Below are 25,335 nucleotides of genomic sequence, written 5' to 3'. Positions count from 1 at the left end.
TACAAATCTTGTCTGCAAAATACAACTTATAACAAGATTAGAAATCACAAATTTCAAATTATATCCAAACACATGGATAGATTCAATTTGCCTATCATGATTAATACTGGCTTTAAATATTTTACTTAAAATGTAAATTTTCTTGTGATAAAAATCAAGGTTTTTGCATTGGTTCAGCATTAATATTTTGCTCTGCAATTATATACACAAATAAAGCAATAAAAATTGGCAATACATTAATTGATCAAGTATGATAATAAAATCATATTTCCGTTCATCAATGATACTTTGGTACAAAAATATCACAAATAGCTACAAATAAAGAGTTTAATTATAATACATATAATTAAGTAATATATAACATTTATAATATAATACATAGAATTATATATATAATTGTTGATGAAAGAACACAACAAAGTACAATGACCTCTAGTGGTTTCCATGGAAATCAGACCATCAAAAAGATGCCCAAAGTTTGTATCAATATCGTCTCAAAATCAGTATTTTTTTAATCAATTAACTAAAAGCTGCGGATGTAACATCTATATGGTGTACTACATTGTATGTCATAACAAAATCTACAAAAAAAGGGACTGTGATCTGATTTTCATTGAAATCACTGGTGGTTCTATTATGCAGCATTATCGAAAGTATTGTTTTTTCTTTTACAATCAAATTTTAACTACAGAAGAGAAATTTCTTCTGGAACTATTAGACATGCCTACAATATAAGCCATGACGATGTTGCTATATCAACATCACATATGTTGACGACATCACCAGCATTTCGGTCTTACACTTTTTATTGTGTCCTTTGACCTAAACGAAACACATCAAAAATCACCAAAGGCAGTTAGTTATAGCTCACAAATCAGCAAAACCCTGCCTCACCAGGTTTAATCATTTACATATTTCACATTCCAAGCAGCCACTGGAAAAAAACTGACTCCTGTTTTGTTTGTGTATACATCAAATTAAGCGACAAAGCCCTAAAAGTTAATTGGGCGAAAATGTTCACTTTAATTATATTTTGCTATTTTGTGTGCAAATCCTTGGGCTCTTGACATGACACACACACACACAAAACATGTGTCCTGCTGAGCAATACTTAACACTCCCATAAATGGGAATATTCCCTTGCCTGAAGATCCAAGATGGCTGCACTGCACATCCAAGATGGCTGCCATGGCATCTGCAGCCATCTTGGATATACAGTAAAGGGTGCATTACACCAAATCACTAAAATAGAGATGAAATTGATACAAATCGATTGCACAAGAAAAGTAGGCCTTGTCCGAATTACTGCTAACGGAACAAGTTTTAATGCTAGTTTTGGCGTTGAAACAGCGGCACCGCTTTTCAACATTTTTAAATAAAAAACTGAATCTGTAAAGTTAACCAAAATTGAAGCTTAAATGAAAATTCAGTCCTTATAATTAACACAGGGACAACGTAAAAAAGTGAAAAATAATGCCAGTTAAAAAAGTTAATTTCTACACGCTTTCCAATGGAGAAGTTATTTGGTGGTCTACGCCCTAAAAGAGAATTTAAAAACTATTTAATTTGGAATGTTTGTAAGTAATTGTAGTATATGTTTTCTCTCACTTACATATCCAAGATGGCTGCAAAAGGGCCATCTCCACATTTATGCGCCGTGATCAAGTACTGTGATTTTTCTCATGGCGCATTTATGCGTGTGAGCAAGTGTAAACTCTCCTAACAATACCATAAATTTTCACTTATTAGATTACTATGATACCAACCGCAGGCATAGGGTCATAGGTCGTGATGCCGCACTTCCTGCTCCCTTATCGTCGCAATTTGAGAATAATGGCCGAGAGTATGAGTAGTACAATGCTCCATCCTATAGTCACAACATAGCCTATCCAAACAGTGAAGTATGACAACCCCCAACCTGTAAGGAAAAAAACAACAGGCATAGAAATTTTGCAATTCTCAATGCAAAGCGTCTGACGAAATGCCTCCACCTTGAACAAATTAATTTGAATTGTCTATTCCATCTATGTGTTACGTGGCTGATGCTCCCTTCTGTGAATTTACAAAAGGCCAATTCCATGCCAAAAGTGCCTTTTGTAACGTCCGTAACAAAATTTTGGAAAATTATTGCTCAAAACAGGAGCATTAATTTTAAATTTGCTAATGATGCCTCCATAGATTGATGTCAGACCCACTTCAAGATAGTAAAGAAAAAAATCTGAGGAAGCACCTTGACAGTTTTTTTTTCATTATGAAAAACGTTACGGACGTTACATTTGAGATAAAATGTAACGTCCGTAACACTAAATTAACAGTGTAGGACGATACAGGAGTATTAATTTCAAACTTGCTTTTCATGTTTACATAGAATGGAGTCGGGCTTGCTCAATATAGTTAACAGAAAAAATAAAACACATAACTAATTGGAGATTTAAGGATATGTACCATCTGTCAAAATGGCAGGCACTTTCGCGTAGCGTCCGTAACGCTCGTTTCTAATTTCTGTAGCTAATTAACTAAGAAAGCCAAAACAAAATTGCTTCATTATATTGAACATTAGAGTGTGTACTAGTAGCATACAAAGAAATAAAGTGTTACCCTAACAGCAAACATGTGTGCTATTCAATTAAAAGTTGCAAGTTGCATGTATCTGTAACGTCCGTAACGGTGGAATTGGCCAAAAGTGTTGTTGGGACATTGGGCTATTTCATTTAAAATCCACACTCCACCTGTGGAAGATTTTGGAAATATCTTCCACATGGGGAGTATGAATTTCAAATGGTGGCTCCATTTGAATTTCATACACCCTCTGAGAAAGATTCAACCTGAATCTTCCACTGAGGGAGGGTGAGTTTCAAATGGAGCTGCATGTGTTCATTCTATTCAAAATTCACACTCAGAAGATATTTCCAAAATCTTCCACAGGGGTAGTGTGGATTTTGAATGGAATAACCTAAAGCCAAGAATTTTCTGCTTTACAAATGCTAAATTCCGCTTTGTAATTTTAGCACATTTTCTGACATAATAAAATTTCACAAGAATCTTACGTTCAGAAGGTCGGGAAAGCCCCAAGAGCTATTTTTAGTCGGGGGCGCAAAGGATTGTGGGATACTCGAGCTGCAATGGAAGGTAGGGCAGGCGTTGTACACTAAATCTATGACGGATTTTACTTTATTTTGATGAATTTTGAAGACCCATTTCATTTAGTATTTTATTTATTTATTTTCAATTGTATTTTTTTTCTTTTTCTAGGTCATTTTTGCTTATCTTTTTTTCCAGAAATGCGTTTCCGCTTTACCTCCGAATTCCGCGTTTTTCGCGGAATTTCTGCAACGCGGAGAATTCTTGGCTTTAGAATAACCCATTGCTTAGTCTGGCCCAATCACTTCAAAGAGAGATGGGCACTCTGGCCCCTGACCACAGGTTCGTCCACTCTACCTTTTTATGTGGGACTTTATTGTCGCGAGCTGTATAAACAAGAACCAAACTAGATGTACGATCGGTTGCGGTCACCTGCGACCGCGAGCACAGCCACCAGGCTATTTTATTGAAAACCGGAAGTGATCCCTTAATTACCTTTGACCCCGCAAAACTATTACATAAACTGGGTAACCACAATTCTTGTGTGAACATACCGTTACTGTCCTGTGTTTTCCTTAGCTAATAAAAATGTTTGTAGGTATTTCGTTTTATACCGGAAGTGGCCCCTTAGTGACCTTTGACCTCAAATAAAAAAATATCATATATTTACTATGTAATAACAAGTCATGTGTGAACATACCGTGACTCTATCTGCTATTTTTTTTCAAGCTAATAAAAAATGTTGAACATTTTTGGTTTTTGACCGGAAGTGACCCCTTAATAACCTTTGATCCCCATTCTGTGAAGAACTTTTAGACACTGGCCATAGATGATGCATGTGTGCAAGTGACGTCACGGTGCTATGTAATATGTGGAAGAAGAAGCATTTTTAGTGAAAAACTAAATTTTTGGTTTCTAACCGGAAGTGGATCCTTAATGACCTTTGACCGCAAATGAAAAAATACTATATATTAACTATGTAATAACAAGTCATGTGTCAACATACCGTTACTCTGCTATGTTTTTTCTGGCTAATAAAAAATGTTGAACATTTTTGGTTTTCGACCGGAAGTGACCCCTTAATGACCTTTGATCCCAATTCTGTGAAGGACTTTTAGACACTGGCCATAGATGATGCATGTGTGCAAGTGATGTCACCGTGCATTGTAATATGTGGAAGGAGAAGCATTTTTAGTGAAAATCAAAAATTTTGTTTTCTGACCGGAAGTGACCCCTTAATAATGACCTTTGATCCCAATTCTGTTAGGAACTTTTAGACACTGGCTATAGATGATGCATGTGTGTAAGTGACGTCACAGTGCTATGTAATATGTGGGAGGAGTAGCATTTTTAGTGAAAATCCAAGTTTTGGCCATTGACCGGAAGTGGATGACATTTGACCGGAAGTTGATCATGTGACATCTGTGGCACCACCAAACGGTTCTACTGACCAAGTATGGTCAACATGCCTGAAAGCATGTGGCTACGATGGCTGATCATAATGTTGACAGAAGAAGAAGAAAGAAAGAAGAAGAACGCGGTAAAAAGAATGCACAGCGCCGATGGCGGCTGTGCAATGATAAATTTTGCCTATTACGAGTATACTCTGTTAAAGGTGCTTATTTGTCTCATAATTTATGTTTATGAAAAAAGAATAGATACCTTAAGATAAGCTTAACAGTGCAAATGGACTCCTTTGCCTTACGGTAATTCAATGTATATATAGAGAGCGTGCTGCTCTGAAAATCCCTACAAGAATTAAGGGTTCATGTTTATATGTGTACATCCATATCAAAACGATGCACTTGTCGGCTGCTACATGTGTCTCATTTCAAATAATAGCTAGGAATATATACCAGACTCATCTCAAGTGTAGGTCACTTCAAATCATCCCCAAGTCACATTGTTAAGGACTGTTCTTTGTATTTTGTAAACCATGTGACTTGGGATGATTTGAAGTGACCTCCACTTAAGTTGAGTCTGGTATTTATTCGTGAGCTATTATTTGAAATGAGACACATGTAGCAGCCGACAAGTGCATCCTTTTGATATGGATGTACACATATGTTACTTACTTTACTGGGGGATTTTTAAATGAGGGCACTTTATTTTGTGCCTAAATGAAATGAATATTATATCAAGGGAGCCCATATGCACCTTTAGGCAGATCTCTACAGTCACTACTTTTTTACTACTTTTTTACTTTTTTACTGTCTACAGTGGTATGATATGGACTAATAATCCCTAATAATACAAACAGATGGTCCACTAAGGCGATAGGAACAAATTAGTTCCATCTTTCGATCGACCATCGATGCTTGGTCGATCTTTATTATTCATGAAATCAATTAATTTACTATTTTTAATTGTGATTAAATAGTAATTTGTGCCTGTAGTGATATTGACCAATATAGATTTAGCGTTAATTCAGATTAATTAGTTAATAATTTATTAATAACAAGCATCGAAGCAGAATCGACGGTCGATCCAAAGATCGAACCAATTAGTTTCTGGTGCCTAAGTGGCACAATCCAGCATCATCTGTTCATGAGGGCCAATTGTTTCATGAAGTGCAAGAGACAAAAATGCTACACCCAATCTGCACCTGTTACACATATTTTCCAAAGCGTAGTCTTGACATCTTTTGTGTAAAGGCCGCTGTGCGTGATTTGTTAGACACAAGCAATAGGACGTTTGACCCTCATGAATATGCAAGAATTCTCATTGTATATAGGGAGTTTGCCTGTTGGTGTGCTATCTGTAACTATTTAATCTATGATGGTAGCTTACCTCTAAATAGTATAGCCCTCAATGCTTCAGATGCATAGGTCTGCGGTAAGATTACACTGATGTAGGAAAGACCTTTTGGCATGGCTTGAATGGGCCAAATAATACCTGAAAGACCAAAAATATTAACTCTATGAGAACTACCTGCCTATTGGTTAAAAAGAAGTTTTCGTTATCAAATGGACCAATCAGCAACATTGTTAGAATAATTTCACCACACAAAAAAATTGGGGCGAATTATTTGCAAAGCTCCATTCTGATTGGTGATTATAATGAAGATATCATGTAATTGACCAATCAGAGAGAATGTTAGATCGGCAGGTAAGTGGTCAGGGGGTTAATGAGCTGTAATGGTTACAGATTCAATTCAATAGTTTCTGGAATGTTTGACAAAATGAAAAATGATACAAAACACCTAAAAACACAAAAGAAGAAAATAAAAGGTATGGACTTGGTTGAATTAATAAAGGCACACTAAAATCAAAATATTCAAACATTAAAAGTTTTTTACTTTCAGGGACACCCTGTACGACAGAGCTGTCAATCAAAGATTATTGATTTTCAGTATTTTGAACTGATTTTATTGAAAAATACTGCCATACTGAAAATCCTAAAGAATACTAAGGCACAAGAACTAAATTTGTTTGACCTTTGCATTGACTGTTGATGCTACTTTGATGTTTTTAAAATGAATGAACTTTCAACTAATTAATCAGAATTACTGGAAAATTTGTATTGCTCAATATCATAACATGCACAGATTCATATGTAACATGTAACAATAGTCAATTAATTGATTTTATGAATAATAAGGAAAAACCAAGCATCAAAAGATCAAACTAATTTGGCTCTATTGCCTTACGTACATGAAAGTGAGAAATGCCGATTTGGGAAAATACAGATTTTCATCAGTCTTGAGAATACTGGGAAGTGCTTAATAAACAGAAAGTTGGCAGCTCTGAAAGAAATTTACTTCCAATTTCATAAATAATACAGAACTAACTTTTTGGAATTCAAAATATTACCTTGTTTTGGCAGATAAAACATAGGTCAATCTTAAAAGAATTTATAGTTAAATTATGGACCTAATTGGGTGGAAAAAAGGCCACAACAAATAAACTATGTTTAGGGTGTTTTTACAATATTCTCTCCTATAAAAGAATGACATTGAGAGTTATATTAGACCACTTGACATCATTGTTTGTCAACAAGGGCAAGGGACTGGTCTATCGATATGTTGAACGAACCGCTATTATAGTGGTTCAATGGCTGTTCAATACTGTTCAACGGCTTTCTTGTACTATATGAAATGTGGCGGGCGATTTAAAATGCACATGCCCTGAGCAAACTACGATAAGTACGCACACTGCAGGGCAAAGAACAATGGAAATTACCATAATTTGAGCGCATACTGCCGGGCATTGACGTCACATGTCAAGTGGTCTATTTGCATGATTTTAAATGCTTATAGACTTGATCCAAATCTGTGAACTTAGTAAAAGTAATACTTTGTAAAAGTAACATGGAAGGTCGAACTAAAGGATTGGAACTGTGCTATATTCATCTCGCAAAAGAAGATAATATATATTTAAGGGGTACTACACCCTGGCCAATTTGTGCCTATTTTTGCATTTTTCTCAAAATTATAGCGCATTGGTGACAAGTAAGATATGTATATTATAGGGCAGCAACTCAAGGCAAGTAGTTATTGATTTATTGATCAAATATTGGTTTTCCCTCATTTTTGACTGTAACTCCCCAACTGTTGTCTGTGCTGAAATAAAATTTCCAGTGCAGTAGTTGTAGTCCTTGCCCCTATAATATAAATATCTTACTTGTCACCAATGCTTTATAATTTTTGAGAAAAATGCAAAAATAGGCACAAAATTGGGCAGGGGTGTATTACCCCCTTAAGTAAAAAAAAATAGTTCACTATTCTGGAATCGGGAGTAGACCTTTGCACTTACCGCTAAGTAATAAAACAGGATAGAAAGAACCCAGTGCAAACTGCATGGCTGACATCTCATCATCAACTAATGCAGATATTAACAGGCCATATGCCATACCACAGAGGCCTTGTAATAACGTCATCACTACTACTAGTGCCAAGCTACCGCGAGATGGAATCTATGGATAAAAAATATTAACACTTATGACAATATCAAACTAGAAATTCATACACTTTTAGATAGTGAGAACCAATCAGAGCAAATGTTAAATAAATGCGAACCGTGCATTGCTTGTATGTAATGCGCGGGCACGCACTCTGCATACTCCCTGCTTTCGAACCCATTCATTTTCCAACATATGAGACAGTTTGTTATAAAAAATGAAATTTTTTTCTTCCTTGTGTATGAAATAGGTTACTAAAGGCATATCACTTGTTGCTCAAGAAATTGTACAAACTAATTCACTTGCACTGAGATATTGATGCCTCTAATGCACTCCCTCTGCAGGGCTATTGCATTAGACATTTCAACATCTCAGTACCGTATGCATTATCTCAGTTGCATTACTTTGTACAATTTCACTCACATCAAATGCATTAATTAATCTCTAACTGCAGCATGCATTTAAACATCACCACTGGTAAAACTCTGGTAGCATTTGAGCAATTGCTACCAGCATTCAGTTATGAATTATCAGGGAATTTCCAGGAGAGTATTAAATAACCCTTCTGGAGCCTTCAAAGGAAGCATGTATAATAGAATGTAAGGAGAGAATGGTCAACTAAGGAGAGCTAAAAATCACTCTCCTATATAAGATTTAAAGAGAGCAGTAAAGAGTGATTGCTCTCGCTCTCCTCAAAAGGCAGTCTCTGCATTATGAAATAGTGTCAATGTTGTCTTGCAGTCAACTTTTCTGATAAGCGCCGGAAGTAGCATCATAATTATGGATTCAATCATGTTTCACCATTGTTCATCACCATTTAACAATTCACATCTGAGTTTAACAATTCAGACGTCCTCATTTGGATAGTAGAACCCAATGTCTGCGATGGCTGGCGCACACAGGTAGTGGTGCGGGGGTGCATTTGTAAATGCCTCCAAAACGAGGAACTACATATGGATACACACCATACAACGAGGACACACCTCCAAACGAGGACGTCCTCGGTTTGTTACTATCACCAGGATGTCGTAAATGATGCAAATATGCATATAATTAAGATAGCATATAAGATAGGTCCACCATAGGGGGTATATGACGGGTCACAGTTGGATAGTAAGTTGTCTGGTGTGTCTGTGTGAGGTCCACAGTGTGTCGATTAAAAACGGGAGTGTGAGTCCTCGGTTAGATCCTCGTTAAGTCAAGGTCCTCGTTTGGAGGTATTTACAAACAGGGGTGTGTGTGTATCCAATACATTGTAGTCATTACTTACGTGGAATACTGTAAACATAAAGATCATAACCAGAGCTATTTGTACGATCATGATCAGTGTCTGTGTGCAGACGTGGGCTAACATCAACTCAGTTGCACTCACACCTGCAACACAAATAGTACAAGTAATATGTATATTTATTAGAAGGTCATTCAGTCTAGTGTAACTGGCCACTGTACTTGTCCCATGTCCTGACCATGCACAACCCCATCCACTATAATACCTGGCACACCAATGTCTATTAATATACACTAGGATCCACAACATGCTCCTCTATCAGGGCACAGTTCTTTAACCCCAATACATTTTTACATTCATTTAATGACCTCTGAAAATGTAGGTACAAAAACTCATACCCTGCAACCTGAGGTCAAATTTTGCACTATGATTGTTTAATGGAGGTTATTGAACAATGCAATTGGAAGGAGGCCATTGTGGCCCATAATAACATAGTCAGGTAAGTATTTTGCTTGTTGAAGAATAGCCTGTGCTTGTAGTCACACTTTAATTTTGTTAGCCTTTTCCCAAGTTGATATGATCTTAAATTGTTTTTTTCACTGGACTGTCAAACATTTTCATATTATTTTATGAATTCATGTTTTTAGATTTGGACTGGCCCATTCCTAGTTTTGTTGGAGTGAGTGGAATTCAAGCTATGAGGGAGGAAAAGGGGAGGAGGGATATGGAGAATGAGGGGGCCGACAGGAAGGGAGAAAAAGGACAAATGAAGAGAAAGAAAATAATGAGAAGTAAATAAAATAATAGAAAGATAAGGACATATTTATATTGGAATGACAGGGAGAGTGAGAGAGGACAAAAAGAAAAGAAAGAGGGGGAAGAAGGCAAGAGAGAAAAGGATAGCGAGGGAGTGATAAAGTTAGTGTAGGAAAGAATAAATACAGAGAAAGAAAATAAATGAAAATAAATGTAATAATAATTATTATAAAACTTAACACATAACAGCACTAAGCAGCCATTCGATGACATCAATGCCGTTGTGCGTTACGTAATGAATGAGCCCAGTCAGGTGTATTTCGCACCTGCCAAGCACAAGTCACCCAATTTCGAAAACTGAACGTTGAATGTACACTCTCATGAATATTGATTGGCAACATTTTCCAATATGTCAGCGCTCTAATCGGAAACAATGGAACAATAGACCCTGCAGAGCGTTGATTTTCACAGTAAAGGGTGTAACTTTTGATTTTTAGGGTCAAAATTTCAAACCACTTAAATATGTTTCTGTTTACTGTAATCATGCATAGAAGCAACTTAAATTCCAGTAAAATAATGTTTCAAGGCTTAAACCTTTTGATTTCTGATAAAAAATTTGACATTTCCATAACATTTTGGTTAAAATCTAAGAAGAAATGTATTTTACATAAGCTCAGAAAATTATGACATGAAAGCTGGAATACATGTGAAATCCCATTCCAAAGTAAGTCAGCAGATATAAGTTAAATTTTATACCATGTTTTGCTATGTTTGTAATTGCAATTTTGAAAATTTTTAACATCAAGGGTCATTTGCAATGGAAATTTCCCAACCTTAAACATATTTTTTAAGTTTTAATTGGGTTCCTAAAATAATTTGAATGTCTAACTTCATGTACAAATACTACTTGATGAAAGGAACCTCCCAGCCAAGTTTCACAGAAATTGGAGTTATTTTTTAGAATTGGCAATTCAAGCGATTTGTGTTTCGGAGGCTTCAGTTAACAACACAGGTGATCATAAAAGTAAAATATTTGGCTAACTACTACAAGTTGACATGAAAAAATAGGTAAAATATATCACAATTACCAATTTTCATGCTTTGCTTCTAAGTACTGAATTTCAGTTGTGACAAAAATTAAATTATCACAGCAAGTCATTTTTTTTGTTTTGGAGGCTTCATGTTAACAATGGTTAAACATTGCAGAAGTAGTTTTTTTGAAAACAACACTGTTGGGATCATCTAAGCTGTTATTTTCCTGTGTGTATTGAATCAATGATTCTATGCGGCAGATATTGTAGATTTATAACATGGTAATTTTTTCACCCATTTGTTAAGTATTTGCATGTGAAGCCTCCGAAACGGACTTTCTTGGGTATCAGTATATTTTTCAAACATTAACCATAATATCAATTTTTTTTTTAATCTATGACATTCTGCACATATCATGTAACAATTACAATGCAGATATCAATATGGAACACACCAATTTAGATATGCATAGATGATAATTCACCTTATTGTTGTTTCAGAGGCTTCATTTGTTTCGGAGGCTTCAATTGTTAACAGAAAGTTTGTATTGGGTCCCATTTTCAAACGGTGATATATATCTCCACGATTTAAAAACAAGTGACTTGAGGATCTACTTTGCTACATTTTGATAAATAGATTGGATGAGCTCTTTATTTATATTTGCCCAAGCTTGCTGAACAGTTTGTTTCGGAGGCTTCAAAAAAGTTAACGGAAAATCGGCTCTTTGAAGTCAAGATTTTATAAAAATTTTAAAAGCTTGCAAATCGACTAATTTTTGTTACCCATTTCAAGTTAAGATATCAACTGTTATGAATCAAGAAGAAGTGAAGAAATAACCAAGAATTATGAACCAAAGCTATATACCCACAAAGTTTGTTAACAATTGTTAACGGAAAATGAAGCCTCCGAAACGACAAATCTCGAAGTCCGGTTCTCAAAAATACAGGGCTGTTCACAATTAAATCTAATGTGGCAGTGTTTACTGAACATGTGACCGTACTTTCAGGATAAGAAAAATTATCCATGAACTAACTGAAGAAAACACAGGGTTTTACAAAAATGTTACGGGTTTTTTTATAGTTTTTCAAAATGGCAATATTAGGTACATTTAAGCCTGCTAAAACTGAACGCAGTAACTCCCGAAGATGATTATGCTACCCAAGGTAGCTGCTAACTAGATGACTTATGTGGCCAAAAATCATGGAATTCTGTGGCTTTATTAGAACACTACGGATCAAAATGTTAAAAATCCAAAGTTACACCCTTTACCGTGAAAATGACCATATACAAACAAGTACTATTGTATGACCATTCTATTGTATTGGCATATTTACAGTTGTTTCGTGTTAATTTAGCTTTCATCAAAAACATTCTATATACTTGTAGACGTGGTTTTATAGTATTAGATTAAGTAAAAAAAAAGCAATAGGGATAATTTGCTAACCTGCAACCCAGGTCCTGTCTAGCAGGCCTTCTTTCCTTTCTATTACAAATGTGAGAGCTGTCAAACCAAGGGCTAAGAAAAATATTATACTGCAATGGAAACAAACAAGATATTCAGTGCATACAGATAATATTCAGTTGTAACTTAAAAACAGCATGGATTTAGAAATAAGCACTGTACAGAATCTCAGCTAATCAGGTCATGGCTTATTCACCATTATTCCGCATTCAATATTATAGTTTCACATAACAGGCTTCTTATAAAAACTCTGAACAGATGTACATGTATCAGTGGTTTTCTCGAGCCGTTATCCGTGGAGAACACATGACATTGACCAACATTGTTTTGGGCATCCCTCATCAAGGCACTGTGCTTGGACCGCTGCTACTCCTTGTGCCGATAACTTACATTTAATTTTTCATTACTTCCGTGATCTGAGCATACACAAATGTAAATGCAAAAGATATTAACAATCACATTGATTGTCTGACCAACGCTCTTGACAACAAGACCGCTGACCCATTGGCACAGTGCATAGTAGGCAACCTTGTCACTTCTATGCGATCACCTTAAATGTATCTCAATTTTGATCAAAATCAAAATTTCATGTTGCCCCTATTGCTACAAAAGATTGTTTTCTGGATAGAACTCATCAATAGAAGTATTTTGGTAGTTAAATGGTCAAAATCGGTCAAAAACTTTTTGAATTATGAATGTTCAAAGTTTCCCATTCTGACCGGTCATTGGAACGAAATAAAATGACAAGGTCCAAAAATAGCAATTGGGAGCAAAATTGGCACAAGCATATATTTACCTTTATATATTTCTTTATTTTAACATATATGCAAACATGAAACAAGCATATTGTGAAAGTATCAAAGGGGTTTCTTATGAAATGGCACTTTACTAGTCAATGGCATAAATTATTTTTTCAAACCGAGGCATTGAAATGAGGCAGGTGAACTTTTTTTTTCACAACCAAAAATTTCAATGTTAATGGGTTTAATAATGACCAATTAGTAGGTGTATGCAAACAAAATCTTAAGTGTCATTGAAGGTCACTGACTCATTCACAACAATAGAGGTTATCCACTTCACTCATCATGCTCATGTGTGACTTCTAACAAAAGGTGCTGGTTCCCGTAGTATTCCTCATTCAAAACAATTCAATGCATGACCTCGGAGTTACCTGCATGACTTTAGCGGGCTATTTTGAAACAGTTATAGTTGCACATTCAGGTACTTCTTTTGAAAGTTCTAAAGAAGGTATAGCCAGCAGCAAGTTGTAGATGGTACAGGCCTATATAAGAAAACGTTTAGGGTTGAAATCAGGTGAAAAATACATCGAATGAGCACGAAACTTCACATTTATGTTCAGAAAGGTGTCTTCTTAGCATGATTCGAAAGGAATATGGAAATTCCAAAGGGAAGCTGGTGATTTAATTTGTAACTCTAGATCTACTTTGTTCAATTTTTTAACCTTTTTACAGAGGGTATGATATAGGTATTACTGGCAACTCTTGCCAAATTACAGCTCAGTAGGTCACGTTTTTCACCTGGTCTTATTGACATGAATATTTTGTGCCATTCTTGAGCAGTGCTGAACTCAGCCTCTGGCAATTAAGCGCACTGTGGCGATGGACCAATTTTGACTCGCACTTACAAGAAAATGAAATAAGTTATGTTGCTGTAATTTGCAAGATAGTTACAAAATAAAATTGGCATGAACTTCCCAATTTTGACAGAAAAATATTGAAAAATAAAAGAATGAGATCAATTTATAAATGTCTGTGCAAGCAGTGCACAGTTGAGCTCCCTGCATGTCTATGGGAGTGTTCTAATCAAGTTGATGGTTCATTGGTCATCCCTACTTTAAGGGGGTACTACACCCATTGATTTTTTTTTTGCATTTTTTTTGCATTTTGTGAAGAAATTACAAAAAAAAAATTGGACAAAGTGGTATGCAAAATGAAGGGGCAAAGCTTCTCGTTTTATTGGTGGCATCGGTATCAACGTAGCTTACATGCTTTTAAAAGTAGAAGCCAAAAGGTGGTACATCACTGATGATTTAAATTCACTTCATTTTGGAAAGCTTACTATCAACGGATTTCGTTAAAATTTTGGATATGTGTTGCTAACACATTAGGGAAATAAACTTGATATGTAAAATGGGAATAAGTGGTTCCTGATTTCTTTTATGACTTCATGAACTTGGTGCTCCACAACTATCAAAAAGGAACTGGTTAAAATGCTTCTATTTTCAATGTTGAGCTATATTTTGTATTTTTAACTTGCGACATTATTTCACAGAAACTTAATTAAGCCATAGGTAACAGGTTACCACAACCATACTACAGCAATGTTGAAAAAATTGTATTTCTTGTCACCTATACCACCATATTGGGTAGTTTTCCATAAGCTTAACTTTTGTGATTTTGGTAACTATTTTATATTTATTTATGAAATCCATCTCAACTAGGCATTCTAAATTGTACTCACCATTTACATCAAGGTATATTAGTATATCCACATTGCACTTCTTGATATATACATTTGTATCCAGTTAAAGACAGAATATCAAAATTATACATGTGTATTCAAAATTGATGCTTAAATTTGACCTGAACCAATTGACCTATAACCTGACATGCATACGGTGACCTAATAGCCTTTTCTTCTCCTAACAACACATTATAGTATTAAATTGACTAATGACTATGCATCCATTTATTTAATTTATTCAGTGTTAATATTAACTGTTATTTTGCATGCACCACTGGATTTTCTATAGAGAGTATAATGAAGGATTTAATGTATTCTATTCATGTACCCTACTTGAACATGTTGAATGGAATAAATTATGGTTTGTTATGAAACACATATCTGAGTTACTAGGATACAGTAAACAAAAAATATATAGGGCTAAAATGATTTACCAAAATGGGTTTAAGGGCTGGGGTATGAACGTTTGGACAGTATTTATTTTGGGACATTAGAGCACATCAGACATATCGAATTGCATTCTGAATACGAAGAATGTCATTCTGATGTCAAATAATTTTGATTTTTGAAATTCGCAATTTAATACACATTTTATGGCAAATCATTAAAATTGATATTTTTGATATTTAACAGTACTTGAAGTAAACTTTATAAATCTGATGATTTATACTTAAAGTGTATGTAGGTGGGATGAAAAGCCGACGATCAATTGAAAATTTTGACCTTTCGTATTGAAGATATGGATTTTTTTCCCCAAAACACCAAAAAAAAATTAGGTCTTTTTGGGAAAAAATGCATATCTTCAATATGAAAGGTCAAAATTTTCAATTGACCGTCGGCTTTTCCTCCCTGCTACATACACTTTAAGAATATATCATTAGATTTATATAATTTACTTCGAGGACTGTTATATATCAAAATTGGAAAAATATCAAATTTTTATAATTTGTCATAAAATTTGTATTATATTGTGATTTTCAAAAATGAAAATTATTTGATATCAGAAAGACATGCTTCAGTATTCAGAATGCAATTCGATAGGTCTGAGGTGCTCTCATGTCCCACTAAAAAAAAATACTGTCGAAACACAATAAACGCTCATTTTAGATCCCTTAAAAGCACTTTTTATGTAGATATATTTTATAAGTTCAGGACATGAGGTGATGAATATATTTATGTACTTTATAAATTTGCAAGAAAAAAAAGAAGAGGGGTACTGATGAAAATCAGGGTATTATTCCCCCTTAAGGGAATATACTTGTCAAATTGCAGTTATCTTCAGCAGTATACGGTATATTAATTTGTACACTATACACCAACCTGAGTATAACACCTGGAGCCATAAAGTTTGTTAAGTCATCATTTGCACTGCCATAGATTGGGTCTTCTATCTGCAGATAAGAAATCAACATCAGGAGAATTTTGAGGTTTTTTTTTTTGATAATCATGTGTTCATCCCAAGATAAAAATCATGGTAACCAAATGTTGTGGTTTATCTGTTTTAACTCATAGTAAATTAGTAATTTTCTGATTATATTCACTAAAACCAAAAAAACAATTTCACTTGAAACCAACACATGTTTTGGTGTTATTATGCATGATTGTGTTACTAATGTTTTAATTACTTTTTCAGCCTAGCTAATTTTACAAAAATTGCAATAATTTAAATGGGATTTAAACAATCAGTGTCCCAGATTCTGGGAGTGAAGTCTTAAGATGATAATTACAGTTTTTCAGCCATATCACCTGGGGTAATTCCATGCTCAAGGATATCTGGATGTGCTGCCCAAATGTGTCTGTATTTGACAATAAATTCCTACACATAGGGGGTAGGTAAGTTTAAACATGGGTCCATGTTTTTAAAAAAAATTGTCCAAAAACTGCAAAAATGTGGTAGTTTTTTACAAAAAGTCAAAATCAAAATGTAATTCAAGTACCCGCCAGGCCACGACACTGAATGAGGGAGGGTGCAAGAAGTATAGGTGCTACTTACAATAACAGGTATTGATGCTATCAGTGGATTCATTTTTAACTTCGTCAAGACTTCGTCTATGAAAGTCTACAAAAAAAAGCACATAAAATTTACAGATACATGATCAAGAAAAATATTTCTAGCGTGGATGGTATCAAAGTAAGCGAAAACCCCTATGTGACCCCAAACGGGGTCACTGTTTAAGACTAGCAAACATATATTAATTCCTGATTTTCGTCGATTAACTGGGACGTTACACAAATTGTCAGTCGCAACACATAGTGGCAGAGAGTGATTTTTTTCAAAATCTTCCGTTTCACATAGTGATGAATAAGTTTAGAGCAAGCTATATCCTATAATGGTTATGCCTTTTTAATAAGATAGTTCAATAGTTTGAACCTAAACTGCAATTTCAAATGGAATCTGACTGTAATTAGTAACATATTCTTCAAACATGTTTTTCTTGGAAACATATTTTGTCCGTCACATACACCACTATGTGTTACGACTGACGAAATTATACACAATTTAATGACATTTTACCAATCAACAGGGCCATATGTTTTTGTCACTGATAAAACACACTTGGTGCTATGCAAGCAAACCTCTTTAACTTTCAAGCTTAAAGATGCAAATTGTCATTCAATACCGCAAAACCTTGTCTACAAGTGTTTTTGATGAAAGCTTTTGAAAACAGCCATAAATATGCTAGTACAATAGATTGGTCTTATAAAAGTACTTATTTGTATAATATGATTGTATCGGTAATATTATTTGCTCAAACTACATAATGTTATCATTTCGTCGATGAATGGCGAACGGATTAATTTAGCTTTCATCAAAAGCATTCTATATGCTTGTAGACAAGGTTTTACGGTATTTGCCTTTTGCCATTAAATGTCCATGGTACACAATTTGGTCTCCATTCATGGCAAACCAATATGGCGGATTTAAAGGGGCAATTTAGTACATAAACAGTCCCATGATGCATTGCGCTGAAATCATGTTTTCGCTGATTGACTTTTCATTGTTGTTTAAGCTCATATCCTTTGATGCTATATCGAAATAACAAAATATTTAGATTTGTTAAGATCTGTAATCCCTTTAACATATCATTACGCATGGGCAATTTTGAGTTGATTCTCTTTGCTCTTACCTCAAAAGCTTCTAGTACCTGCTGTTGAATAACCAATGAAATCTGTGCATCTGTTGGGAGACAAAGACAATAACAGTAAAATTAAAATTGTAGCCAGGGAACATTGTAGATTCAACAACTCTTCCTTTTCTTTTGTACAGGAGTCAAGCATTGTTAATCCGTGATGAATCCATACTTGTCCAGTAGCTTATACGCGAACGCAGGGTTACGCCTATGCGTTACCCGTGAGCAAACTGGAACTTATGCGTCAAACACTTTTTTAATGTTATTTAAGTAGCAGCTAAACATTACCGCTTCATTCTTTTGTTTAATTGCTGATAGCCTATCAACGTAAGAAATCACCGATGTTAAGGTTGAGTGGCAATAACAAACGGATATTCCAAATGGAGGCATCATGAGAATTAGGCGATATTTAGCTTGTTTTCGTTGTTGAAAGGGATTCAATCATGTTTCACCGTTGTCCATCACCGATTAACTTCCGGCAGCTGAAGCTGCCCTCGTGAAGTAAACCACGCAGACGACGCAGACACATTGTTGTTAATCGGTGATGAACAACGGGTGAAACATGATTGAATCCCCAATTCAAGAGGTTTGATGCAACCCTGTGAGGTTCCCCTGTTGGCTACAAATGCAATTGCGACTCAACCTGAATCTTCCACAGAGAGGGGGGGGGGGGCAAGTTTCAAATGGAGCTGCTAATGTATTCCATTCCATTTGAAATCCATACTCCCCCTGTGGAAGATATTTCCAAAATCTTTCACAGAGGTAGTGTGGATTTTAAATGGAATAGCCCAATATCACTGTACGCAATGCCAAGGAATTGCCATGTTTGAGTGGTCACAATAATTCCACATCGATCAATATTGCCCAATTACATTTAAAGCGGAAGCTAGAAACAGCAACTAGAATTGACCAGTTGATACCATGATGTAGTCCTACTATTTGTGGCACATTGGATGGCCCAGGGGAAAGTCTGATCTTTCTGTGGGAAAGATGAAATTCCAATCTCTCCCTGTAAGTAATCACAGAGGTCGGTATACACAAGAGTCGCATAACTTTACATGTTCACGTAACCTCCTTCAACTCATTTGCATAGAACTGGATACCAGGATCGTATTCTGATTCGTCGTTCCTTCTAACCTGTTCTAATTAGCATACTTTTGGATACCTCCATATTTGGTATTACCTAATTAATTATTTATACCTCTATGTTGTTTACATAGTGGCGTCATTAGAGCTGGTCACTTAGTCAAACATCCGACAAACGAACGTTTGCAGTTTTCTTTTAATTACTGTTATATCGTGAAATACCATATAGCTGAGGTGTTAGTCCAATATGCATAGGAAAATATTTCTGGCGATGACCCATGTTCACATTGGCTAAATAAGCTGTATTTTCGCTGGAAAGGGGCCGGGACGAGTCGGCCATTTTGTTTGCAAAAGGCATGTTCTTCTCCCGCGTTACCCGGAAGTGGCAGCACCAGAACAAATGATGTCATTTCTGGATTTCAGCCGTAACGGTTACGTTCACTGCCGTGCATCAGTATAGGCATCAGCTTATCTAGGTTTTACTAAAGTAAAACATCTTTGGTAAGTAATCACAGACTGCTACCACTATACACCCAAGTACGAGTTGCAAGAATCCTTGAGGGTAGCATTTAACATCCTAATTTTTGGATCAATTTCAGTTCAGTGATTTGCTCCTCATATGGAAGTTTTTTCGTACAAGTATTAAAGATGGCAGTGATATTTGTATTAAATCTGACTAGATTGTGACCACACATTTTCGGAGTAAGGGATTAAAATCATTGTGTCAGTAAGATTATCAAACTAAATTAATTTTACAAACAAGTTGGAAGATAATAGAATTCATGTTCACTGAAGGTTAAAATCGTAATCACCCCATTTGTTCTCACAAAATACGGGAAAATATCTACGGCCGGGTTACCAGTATTTCATGAACAAACAGGGGGTAACTAATAATGTCACAAATACAAATAAACTTACTTGACATATCAAGGTATAGATGAACACTACTGCCCTCAATGGTGTCATTTGTGACATTTGTAGTCTGCGCAAATCTGTAAAAAAAATTGTAGACAAAAATACTATCTTCATTGCTATTTAGGCAAAATCAAACTAGAACAAAACTCTTCAGCAGTAGAAGTAGGGCATTGATAAACTACCTGATATCAGCAGTATATAATGTGGTATTGAACTACCTGATATCTGCAAGAAATATGGGGCAGTAGATGTGAGGCATTAATGAATTACTTAATATTAACAGTAGATATGGGGCATTGATGAACTACCTGATATCAGCAGTAGGTATGGGGCATTGATGAACTACCTGATATCAGCAGTAGATATGGGGTATTGATGAACTACTTCATATTAGCAGTACATATGGTCACTAACTACCTGATATCAGCAGTAGATATGGGGCATTGATGAATTACCCGATATCAGCAGTAGATATGGTCATTGACAAACTACCTGATATCAGCAGTAGATATGGGGCATTGATGAACTACCTGATATCAGCAGTAGATATGGTCACTGACTAACTACCTGATATCAGCAGTAGATATGGGGCATTGATGAACTACCTGATATCAGCAGTAGATATGGGGCATTGATGAACTACCCAATATCAGCAGATATGTGTCATTGATGAACTACCTGATATCAGCGGTAGATATGGGGCATTGATGAACTACCCGATATCAGCAGTAGATATGGGGCATTGATGAACAACCCAATATCATTAGATATATGGGACACTGATGAACTACCCGATATCAGCAGTAGATATGGGGCATTGATGAACTACCCAATATCAGCAGTAGATATATGGGACATTGATGAACTACCTGATATCAACAGTAGATATGGGGCATTGACGAACTACCTGATATCAGCAGTAGATATGGGGCATTGATGAACTACCCAATATCAGCAGTAGATATATGGGACATTGATGAACTACCTGATATCAACAGTAGATATGGGGCATTGAGGAACTACCTGATATCAGCAGTAGATATGGGGCATTGATGAACTACCCAATATCAGCAGTAGATATATGGGACATTGATGAACTACCTGATATCAGCGGTAGATATGGGGCATTGATGAACTACCCGATATCAGCAGTAGATATGGGGCATTGATGAACAACCCAATATCATTAGATATATGGGACACTGATGAACTACCCGATATCAGCAGTAGATATGGGGCATTGATGAACTACCCAATATCAGCAGTAGATATATGGGACATTGATGAACTACCTGATATCAACAGTAGATATGGGGCATTGACGAACTACCTGATATCAGCAGTAGATATGGGGCATTGATGAACTACCCAATATCAGCAGTAGATATATGGGACATTGATGAACTACCTGATATCAACAGTAGATATGGGGCATTGACGAACTACCTGATATCAGCAGTAGATATGGGGCATTGATGAACTACCCAATATCAGCAGTAGATATATGGGACATTGATGAACTACCTGATATCAACAGTAGATATGGGGCATTGAGGAACTACCTGATATCAGCAGTAGATATGGGGCATTGATGAACTACCTGATATCAGCAGTAAATATGAGACATTGATGAACTACCTGATATCAGCAGTAGATATGGGGCATTGATGAACTACCCAATATCAGCAGATATGTGGCATTGATGAACTACCTGATATCAGCGGTAGATATGGGGCATTGATGAACTACCCGATATCAGCAGTAGATATGGGGCATTGATGAACTACCCAATATCAGTAGATATATGGGACACTGATGAACTACCCAATATCAGCAGTAGATATATGGGACATTGATGAACTACCTGATATCAACAGTAGATATGGGGCATTGACGAACTACCTGATATCAGCAGTAGATCTGGGGCATTGATGAACTACCTGATATCAGCAGTAAATATGGGGCATTGATGAACTACCTGATATCAGCAGTAGATACTGGGAATTGGTGAATCTACCTGATATCAGCAGTAGATATGGGGCATTGATGAGCTACCTGATATCAGCAGTAGATATGGGGCTTTGATGAACTACCTCATATCAACAGTGGATATGGGGCATTGATGAACTAACTGATACCAGCAGTTTATATGGGACATTGATGAACTACCTGATATCAGCATTAGATATGGGGAATTGATGAACTACCTGATATCAGCAGTAGATATGGGGCATTGATGAACTATCTGATATCAGCAGTAGATATGGGGCTTTGATGAACTACCTCATATCAACAGTGGATATGGGGCATTGATGAACTACCTGATACCAGCAGTAGATATGGGGCATTAATGAACTACCTGATATCAACAGTAGATACATGTATGGGGCATTGTTGAACTACCTGCTATCAGCAGTAGATATGGGTATTGATGAACAACCTGTTGATGAACTACCTGATATCAGAAGTAGATATAGGGCATTGATGAACTACCTGATATCAGCAGTAGATATGGTCATTGAGGTAGTGGTTTAGAAATAAAATAGCCAAATTGTGACCTACCTGAATACAAGATCCTTGGAATAGTCTGGTCCTAGATACATAGCACCCCAATATTTGCCAGCCTTTGCATCATCTAGTGCTACTGTTAAGTTGTCAATGGGAACCTGAATCAAATCAAGAGAAGGTCACTGCACTGAAAGTTTTTGTAAATGAAATATAAAGAGGCTGATACTACATAATAAGTGGACATTTTTGCACCATACTAGCTCTGGAAGAGATGAATGGCATTTGTTTGCATTTTAAGAGCATGCACAGAGTAAACACGGAAGTGGGGTTCTTATTGGCTGATTCAATCGTCTGACTATCATAACAACAAGCCGATAATCTGATTGGCCGATTGCACTTCTAAGCATTGGTCGACCCTGAGATTTTTCCCCACAGAAAAAAAACACCAAACTCCCCTTTAAAAATGATGCGTCGCTACAAATAAGTAAGTATGCGGCCGATTACATGTTCCGAGATTTGTTTACAGGTGCCAGTCAATGACCCATTTGGCTGCGGTTGTACACTGGAGCTGACTTCAGTGTTACTCCAAGGTTGGCACGTGGCTGACAGCTATCAGATGTAATTCAGAGTACCTTTAGAGTAGCTCCAATATGGCATATCTAGGATGTGGCACTGGTGTAGCACCGCAGTTGTCACCTAGATGGACAGGGGACAGAGTAACTGCAAAGTTGCACTAATATAGTGTATCAATTATGCATTTGCTAAGAAGTAGCTTCTTCGAAGTAGCTTCAGAGTAACCCCATTAAGGTGTAGCTACCGGGTTACACTAGGTGTAGCCGCGAAGGTAATCTGCCGTGGTGGTAAACCGTGAATGAGTATCTGGATGTGTATGTAACTCCCCAAATGCCAACTTTTCAAAATGGCCGATTGTTAAAAAAACAACTGACCATTTGACCTACCCATTTGAACTTTTGGAAGGGCGACACAACAATTTATATTATGGGCCTTACCTGATGTATAACTTTGGGGTCAACATCTGCCAAGAATTGTTCACCGAATTTTTGAAAAAGAAAACCTGTATCTTCGTTAACCACTGCAACCTTGAGGTTCTTGGGGTCTCCACCGATGCATAAGCAGAATAAGATAACTTGAATAGCCGGGATCAGAAACTGGAAGATTACTTGTCTGTAAGATACAAAATGTTAATCAAGCTCACTTTTGGCTTTAAATTATAATGATAAAATGTGTACATCTGTATCAAAACGATGCACTTGCCGGCTGCTACATGTGTCTCTTTTTACATAATAGCTAGGAATAAATACCAGACTCATCTCAAGTGGAGGTCACTTCAAATCATCCCCAAGTCACATGGTTTAGGAATACAGAGAACATTCCTTAACCATGTAACTTGGGATAATTTGTAGTGACCTCCACTTGAGATGAGTCTGGTATTTATTCCTAGCTACTATGTGAAATGAGACACATGTATCAACTGACAAGTGTATCATTTTGATATGGATGTACACAACTGTAAACAAAGTTAAATAATTAAATCAAATTACCCAGGGCACATCACAAATGACACACCTAATATCAATGTCTCCTTTATATAACTCATACAATTCCTCTTGTGTGTCAGCTGTATTTGTCTCAATATTTGAGTGCAAACATTGCTAGGTGATGCTCCTCTCTGACCCACCTTTGTGTGAAATCCCCTTTTACATCTTTTTTGGATAAATGGGTAACCCTTGTCCTTGACAAGTTTGTCCTTCATATTTTAAACATCACTTCACCTGAAATAAATCTGATTTTCTAACAACTCACTCATTTGACAAGGTCTACTCTTACATTTTTTCACACAGGGCTATTCCAGTTTAAATCCATACACCCCCTACGGAAGACATGAACTTAATCTTCCACACAGGAGGTGCAAATTTCAAATGTATTTACCTGAATGGGTGACTCCATTTGAAATTTACACCCCTTGTGTGGGAGATTAACATCAAGTCTTTCATAGTGGGTGTATGGATTTCAACTGGGATGGCCCAATGGTATAGGTTCCAGAAACTTACCCAGGATTCCTAGCCATTCTGATGATGCCCTTCAGAATCAGTGCCCACATGTTGTATATACTGGGTAACATGTCAGAGATTTTCAACTTCGGAGGATCTGCAAATTAAACAACGGAATTAAAATAACATTAACAAATCATAGAAATTGTGTACACTATCGAAATGTTTAAAACAAAACTGCCAACAGGTTTTGCTTTTAACATGTTCAGGGGCCAATGACACAGGTTTTCCTGCCCAATGATGATGGCCCTGAACATGTTTAAAACAAAACTGCCAACAGGTTACATTGGAGGGTTTGATTTAAACATGTTCAGGGGCCAATGACAAAGGTTTCCCTGCCCAATGACGATGGCCCTGAACATGTTTAAAACAACTGCCAACAGGTTACACAGGTTTTGCTTTAAACATGTTCAGGGGCCAATGACATATAGGTTTCCCAGCCAAATGACGATGACCCCTGAACATGTTTGAAACAAAACTGCCAACAGGTTACATTGGAGGTTTTGCTTTAAACATGTTCAGAGGCCAATGACACAGGTTTTTCCTGCCCAATGATGATGGTCCCTAAACATGTTTAAAACAAAACTGCCAACAGGTTACATTGGAGGTTTTACTTTAAACATGTTCAGGGGCCAATGACACAGGTTTTTCCTGCCCCAATGACGATGGCCCCTGAACATG

At 36.3% G+C, this 25,335-nt stretch overlaps 1 protein-coding gene across 1 annotated transcript in view; it reads right to left on the bottom strand.

Annotated features, from left to right (window-relative positions):
- Positions 1-359: 359 nt before the first annotated feature.
- The window catches only part of LOC140169826 (ABC transporter G family member 20-like), a 43,066-nt gene continuing 18,090 nt past the window's right edge, over positions 360-25,335 (bottom strand). Inside the window, exons 10-21 of the mRNA XM_072193127.1 lie at positions 24,655-24,751; positions 23,593-23,767; positions 22,637-22,740; positions 20,078-20,151; positions 18,071-18,120; positions 16,936-17,001; positions 16,263-16,333; positions 12,441-12,529; positions 9,251-9,354; positions 7,836-7,995; positions 5,872-5,976; positions 360-1,918 (exon numbers count right to left, since the gene is read on the bottom strand). Coding sequence (XP_072049228.1) covers positions 1,812-1,918; positions 5,872-5,976; positions 7,836-7,995; positions 9,251-9,354; positions 12,441-12,529; positions 16,263-16,333; positions 16,936-17,001; positions 18,071-18,120; positions 20,078-20,151; positions 22,637-22,740; positions 23,593-23,767; positions 24,655-24,751 — 1,202 coding nt within the window. The 3' untranslated portion in view covers positions 360-1,811. The remainder of the gene's footprint in view (positions 1,919-5,871; positions 5,977-7,835; positions 7,996-9,250; positions 9,355-12,440; positions 12,530-16,262; positions 16,334-16,935; positions 17,002-18,070; positions 18,121-20,077; positions 20,152-22,636; positions 22,741-23,592; positions 23,768-24,654; positions 24,752-25,335) is intronic.

This window comes from Amphiura filiformis, chromosome 14 (assembly GCF_039555335.1).
Source record: "Amphiura filiformis chromosome 14, Afil_fr2py, whole genome shotgun sequence".
NCBI lineage: Eukaryota > Metazoa > Echinodermata > Ophiuroidea > Amphilepidida > Amphiuridae > Amphiura > Amphiura filiformis.
Note: the sequence above shows the minus strand (reverse complement) of the source record. Positions and strands in the feature narration are given on the sequence as shown.